The 6,090-nt window shown below is 61.8% G+C and overlaps 1 protein-coding gene across 1 annotated transcript in view; it reads left to right on the top strand.

The window, feature by feature from the left end:
- Window positions 1–6,090, top strand: part of ADAM33 (ADAM metallopeptidase domain 33) — a 47,655-nt gene that overhangs the window by 25,341 nt on the left and 16,224 nt on the right. The window contains 8 exon segments of the mRNA XM_035895062.1: window positions 2,365–2,440; window positions 2,941–3,017; window positions 3,661–3,862; window positions 4,266–4,331; window positions 4,431–4,502; window positions 4,973–5,139; window positions 5,254–5,338; window positions 6,034–6,090. The exon segment at window positions 6,034–6,090 is cut by the window's right edge and continues 18 nt beyond it. Of these exon segments, the coding sequence (XP_035750955.1) occupies window positions 2,365–2,440; window positions 2,941–3,017; window positions 3,661–3,862; window positions 4,266–4,331; window positions 4,431–4,502; window positions 4,973–5,139; window positions 5,254–5,338; window positions 6,034–6,090 (802 nt within the window).

The raw sequence follows: 6,090 nt of genomic DNA, 5'->3' as shown, positions 1-6,090 counted from the left end.
GGTTAGGGGGACGGTTGGGCTTGGTGATCCTGGAGGTCTTTTCCAACCTAAACGATCCTATGATTCTGTGGCTTCTCATGTCTTCTCACCCTAATTCTGGCTTGGTACCACTTTGCTTGAAGGGATGAGTGTGGCCAGGAGGGGTGAAGAGCATCCCTGGTGGCTGTGGTGCCTCTGGCTGGACTGGACAAGCATGGGGCATTGCGGGGTGCTGAGCTCTGGGTGAGGGCACAGTGAAACGGGTGAGGGGGTTGGTGGCAGCAAGAGGGAGCTGAGCACCCAGGGCAGTCCATGGCACCCAGGACCATCCGTGACACCCAAAAGCATTTGGGGCACCCAGCACTGCCCGTGATACTCAGGACTGTCTGTGGCACCCAGGGCCATCTGTGGCACCCGGGACTTTCCATGGCATCAAAGAGCATCCATAGCACACAGGACCATCCGTGGCACCCAAGACAGTTCATGGCACTCATGATAGTCCATGGCACCCAAGAGCATCTGTGGTACCCAGGACAGTCCATGGCACCCAGGACAACCCATGGCGCCCAGGACAGTCCATGACACCCAAGACAGGGCACCCAAGAACTTCTATGGCACACAGGACCATCTGTGGCACCCAAGGCAGTCCAGATGGCACCCAGGATAGTCCACAGCACCCAAGACTAGTGGTTGTGTCTACTGAGGAGACCAATGCAGCCCTGGTTGTCTACAGCGCTGTCTTGTGCCAGCTAACAGGGCTACCTTAGGGCTGCTGGCTCCTGGGCCAGTGAGGCCATGCTAGACCTCAAATCTTCTTTCTTCTGGTACTGGTAGACGTGGTTGGCCTTCCAAACCCATCCTTCGTGGGCATTTCCAACAAGGCCTTCCCTTGTGCTGGAAGAGAGTACACATCTCCTTGCCCTTCCTTCCCTGGGGCTCCTGGTCCTTGGCCTGCCATGGAGAGGACATCCCAGTGGTCTGAGCTGGGCTGGGACTCTCTGTGCCCCCTCCGCCTCCACGCTGGCCAGGCACTTGTCTTGCCAGGCTGCCCACGGGTCCTTTTCCAGGACCCAGACTGAGCTCTTGTCCCCTTTCCCCTCTGTAATTGGAGTTACTGGTGCCAGGCACCCACTCACAGGTAGGCTGGGAAGGCGGGAATGTGCCCACAGCGACATTTTTGGGGCCAAACTGGTTGCAAAATAGAAACTGAGAGGCGGGAGGGCTATTCTAGGACTGGCTGCTGGGTTTGTTTTCTTCTGCTGCAGAATAAAACCCCTGGGACGGGGCCAAACCCCACAAATTGAAGGCCAAAGTGTCAGCAGGGGCAAACCCAGCCCTGCTTTGTCCTTCTTCGGGTGGCCGAGACCCCTGCGTGCCCGCTGTCCCTCGGGGGACCTGCTGTCCCCACGGTGGCTGCAAGCTCGTGGTGGGATGCCCATCACCCTGGCATCTGGGCAGGGTCGTGCAGCCTTCGGTGGCGTGGGAAGCCCCCGTCCCTTTCTCTTCTCTCCCACCACCCGTGGGGTCATTTCAGTCTAAATCCACTCCCCGGCTGCTCCCCAGGAACCCCCGGCCCCACGCGTTTGCTGGTTGCAAGCTTAGGTCTGGCTCTTCCCCGTGGCAGGATGCAATTTGTCAGCGTGGGACAGGGCTGCGGCAGGGGTGGCCCCGGGGGTGGGAGATGGCAGGGGGGGTGCAGGCTTTGCTAAAACCAGCCTGAGCTTTCTCACAATCAGCTCTGTTTTTTTGGGGACCCCCCCCCTCACCCTGTTGGGGGCTGTTACTTCAGGAGCATCACGTCACTGTGCGTGGGTGAGGCAAAGGGACGTGCCCGGGGCTGGAGGGGGTGGCTGTGTTGGAGACTCCAACCCTCCCATGTCCTCGGCTGGACCCCGAATTTGGGGTTGATCCCCTAGGGGATGCCTCCCCCTGGGGACTTCGGTAGTCCCAAGGGGGGGTTGGTCCCTATGGAGAAGCTGTCACCCTGCCTGGCTCAGCCCCTGTGGTGTGAGGTGGCCCCCGAGCCGGGGGGTGGGTGGGCAGCGGGGCTCCTCCTGTGCAGGTCCCCTGTCCCAGCCCAGCAGCACCTCAAAGCGGCGTGGCCCCTTCCTTGCCACCATGCAAAGGGGGACGTCGGACTGGGATGCGTGTCCCCAGCTGGCTGTGGGCAACCACCGGTCGGGGGCCCCAGCCCTGACGCAGGGGTGACGGCCGCACTGCCAGCTCCGCTGCCCAAAGCTTTGTGAAGGGGGGGGCTTTGAGAGGGGGGACACCATGCAGAGGGCTCAGCCCTGCAGGGCTGCCCAGGGCTGGGCACGGAAGCTTGGTGTCTCCCAGGACACCCGGAGCAGCTCGAGGATCCCCACCCCAATCTTCTCTCCGCAGGCTGTTGGCGCCGGGTTACACCGAGACGCACTACGCCGCGGACGGGCAGCCGGTGACGGTGGCCCCCAACCACACGGTGGGTGCTGGGGGGATGGGCATAGCTCATCTCTGTTTTTCGGGGGTGCCTAGGCGCTTGGGGACGGAGACAACGCCCTGCTGGGATGAGGCGCGGCGTTTTTGCTGGCAGCATCCCCGGCGCCTGTCACGGGATGGAATGCAGCAACACGCGGCTCCTGTATCTCTTGGCCGCGATGCAGCAGCACCTCGGGGAATAAACAGGGGCAGGGCCTGGCGCCCGAGCAGCCCCTGCTCTCCCCGATGTCCCCCCACCGGCCATTTGTCACCCTTCCAGCAGGCTGAGCCGGGTGCGGGGCTGTCGGTGTCCCTGGCTGAAACGCTGGAGCCCGCAGCCTCCTGGCTCCATCCCTCCCCTTCCCCAGAGCAGTGGGACCCCCGCTTGCCTGGCCCCGAAATGCAAAATGGGTGGGGTTTTTTTTGGGCCGAGGATGTAGGGTTTGTTGCTGCCCAGCCCGGCGTGGTGGTTTCTAACGGAGGTCTCCATCGCCTCTCTCCCAGGACCACTGCTACTACCACGGGCACGTCCAGGGCTACGGTGGCTCCTGGGTTGTCCTCAGCGCCTGCTCGGGAATACGGTACGGAGACGTGCGGGGTTGGGGGGGGCTTGTGGGGCTGATGAAGAGGGGGATGGTTCTGGCTGCCCCCTTCCTCCCTGCAGGGACCCCCTCTGGGGACCCGCAGAGCAGCACCAGCTCTAGATGCTTCGTGGGGCTGATTTTCCATCGCTCCCCTTCTCCCATCCTTAATCCGATCCTGGGGGCGGATGGGGGGGGCAGAGGCCGTTTTTCTGGCAGCTTGAATCACAGAATGGTTTGGGTTGGCAAAGCCCTTTCAGCTCCCAGCCCCTTCCCGTGCCTGACAGCCCCAAGGGGAAGGAATTGTTCCCCATGGCCAACCTCACCCTGCCCTGGCACAACTTCAGACCATTAATGAGCTGCCTTAAAGGAAATTCATCCCTGGAGGAGGCAAGATCCCGCATCCCGCAGGGGGTGCCCCAGAACTGAGCTTTGCCCTGTCCCACACGTGCGTGGTCTGAGCAGCATGGAGGCTTTCATGCTCGTAGGGCTGTATTGAGAGAGACACCCATCCCTTGTCTCTGCCTCCACCCCGGGTATGGACTGAGCTGAGGTGCAGTGAGTTTGTGGGGCCTCAGCAGGGGCTGGGGGAGCCAGGGTGGAGGCAGCACAGGAGCCATCGGGGGCTTCTCTCCATTTCCAGGGGCCTGATAATGCTGAGCAGCAACGCCAGCTACTACCTGAAACCCCTGGGGACCCCCGAGCCAGGCCACCACGAGCCGGGCCACCACGTCATCCAGCGAGCGGAGCACTTGCCCATCCGAGGTGGGACCTGCGGCCACGGTGACGATTTCGGGAGCACCATTGGGGACATTGCTCAGCTCTTCCAGCCAGCGCAGCACCGGGTAAAGCCATCCTGGGGTCCTTCGCTTGTGGAGGAGCAGGGGGCGGAGAGTGGGGCCGTCCGTGCCCCCGCTGAATGCCTGCAGCCTGCGGCGGGGTGCCCTTCACCCTGGCATCTGGGCAGGGTTGCGCAGGCATCGGGAGGCTTCATAGGCAGCTCACCTGGTTTGAGTTTGGGCAGGAGACCTCAAAGGGAGGACGTGTGGGTTGGGGATGGGTGCTGTGTCATCTAATGCGGGATGTGACGTGAGGTGGCGTTGGGAACTGCACTAAAGCTGCCTAAATTTTCCTGGTCTCCTCGTGCCTCGGTTTGCCCTCTCGGCTGTCCTTCCCGGGCAGCTCTGCAGTATTTGGGGAACCCGTGGTGCTCTTTTGCTCCTCCAAGCCTTGCTGTCTGCCTTGCAGGTGAAGAGAGATGCTTGGAGGACCATGAAGTACATGGAGCTCTTCATTGTTGCTGATCACACCCTGGTGAGCGCCGCGGGGGGCAGAATCCTGGTCCCCTGCCAAAAAACCAGGACCCCTCACTGTCTTGAGGGATGACCCTTCCCCATCCCCATCTCTCTGCAGTACAGGAACCAGAACCTCAACCTGGGCCACACCAAGCAGCGCATCATAGAGATCGCAAACTATGTGGACAAGGTAACGGCCGGCGGGAGGGGGCTGCCACCACCTCCATCACTCCAGCACCAGAGCTTGGGGCCAGCCTGGTGGTGGCCCTCAGGGGCTGTCCCCATGTCACTGGGGCTATGAGTGTAAGATGGGAGAATGGAAAACGCTTTGCCACCCATCGGCTGAGCGGCAGCAGTGAAGAGGGTGCTGGCCTTTTGCCCTGCGGTGGTGATGGGGATCAGCGCTGGCATCCTCGACGCCAGCAGGGTTGTGCTTACGTGTTGCCAGCTGGGTGGCATCGTGCTGCCCCGACTGGCTCCTGTGCCCACGCCTGTGCCTGTAGAGCTCATGCTTGCAGGTGGACTTGGGACAAGTGTGTCCTCGAGTCACCCAGCTGGAGGTAAAGCTTGGAGACCCCCCATGGAAACACCATGGCAGCGCTGGAGGATGTACAGCGAACGCCAGGCCCCGTCCTCTCCATCCTTGTCCCCTCCCTGCAGTTTTACAGGTCGCTGAATATCAAGGTGGCCCTGATCGGCCTGGAGGTGTGGACGGAGCGGGACCAGTGCGCCGTCACCAGCGACGCCAACACCACGCTCTGGTCCTTCCTGCAGTGGAAGAAGGCGCTGAGGTCACGCAAGAAGCATGACAACGCCCAGCTGCTGACGTGAGCACCCTGATGGGAGCCGGGGACGTCAGGGCAGGGGGCTCCCAGCTCGGACTGGGGTCTCCAAACCACCCCTGGTGTGCTAATTGCCCCTCCGTTCTCCTTTCCGGGCAGAGGGAAGACGTTCAGGGGGACAACCATCGGCATGGCCCCGCTGGAGGGGATGTGCAGCGCCGATAACTCTGGAGGTGTCAGCATGGTAAGAGGGGCACGGGGGTCCCCCCTGCTCCTCCCAGGCTGAGGGACCCCATCGCCATCCCGTCTTGCTGGGGTTCTTCATGGGCTTGGAGGACCAGCCATCTGGGGTTGGTCGTGGGATGCAGCCCGAGAGTGAATGATGATGCTGGTAGGCCCTTACCCCTCTCAGATGTTGGCCAAGTACTAAGGGGGGTGAGAAAGGGCTGGTTCAAAGCTCTCCTGCCCCATGTACCCCCCCAGCTTGCAGCCAGCAGCAGCTTTGGGATCTCCTGTGTTGCTTCTGCTCCTCATATTGAAAAGCCCCTGCTCATTCCCTGCTTCTGCGTTCTGGTTTTGTAGGGTCATCTCCGCCCCAGATAACTCTTATCCTCCTGGTGGGGTGATGGTAGCCCTGGTGACCTGTGGTCCCTAGGCAGAGTGGTGGTGTGGGGCACTGAGGTTTCTGGTTTTTGGGATGCACCTTCCAAGGCCCCAGGTTTTCAACAGCTGGCTCCAGCAAAAGAGCTTCCCGACAGTCCCATGCGGGACTTTTAGGAGACCAAACTCCACTTCTGCCATGAATTCTTCTCCTCCCCTCTCTCTGTCCCTCCCACGGGATCCAGTTGCAATCCCAGTCCAATCCCACTCCCTGCTGCGGGATCACCCCTCTCCACCGCTCCTGGCTGCTGTGCTGACGCATCCCCCATCCCTATGCAGGACCACTCGGAGCAGCCCATCGGAGCAGCCGCTACTATGGCCCACGAAATCGGGCCC

The sequence above is a fragment of the Egretta garzetta genome, unplaced genomic scaffold (assembly GCF_000687185.1).
Source record: "Egretta garzetta isolate BGI_Z169 unplaced genomic scaffold, ASM68718v1 scaffold265, whole genome shotgun sequence".
NCBI lineage: Eukaryota > Metazoa > Chordata > Aves > Pelecaniformes > Ardeidae > Egretta > Egretta garzetta.
Note: the sequence above shows the minus strand (reverse complement) of the source record. Positions and strands in the feature narration are given on the sequence as shown.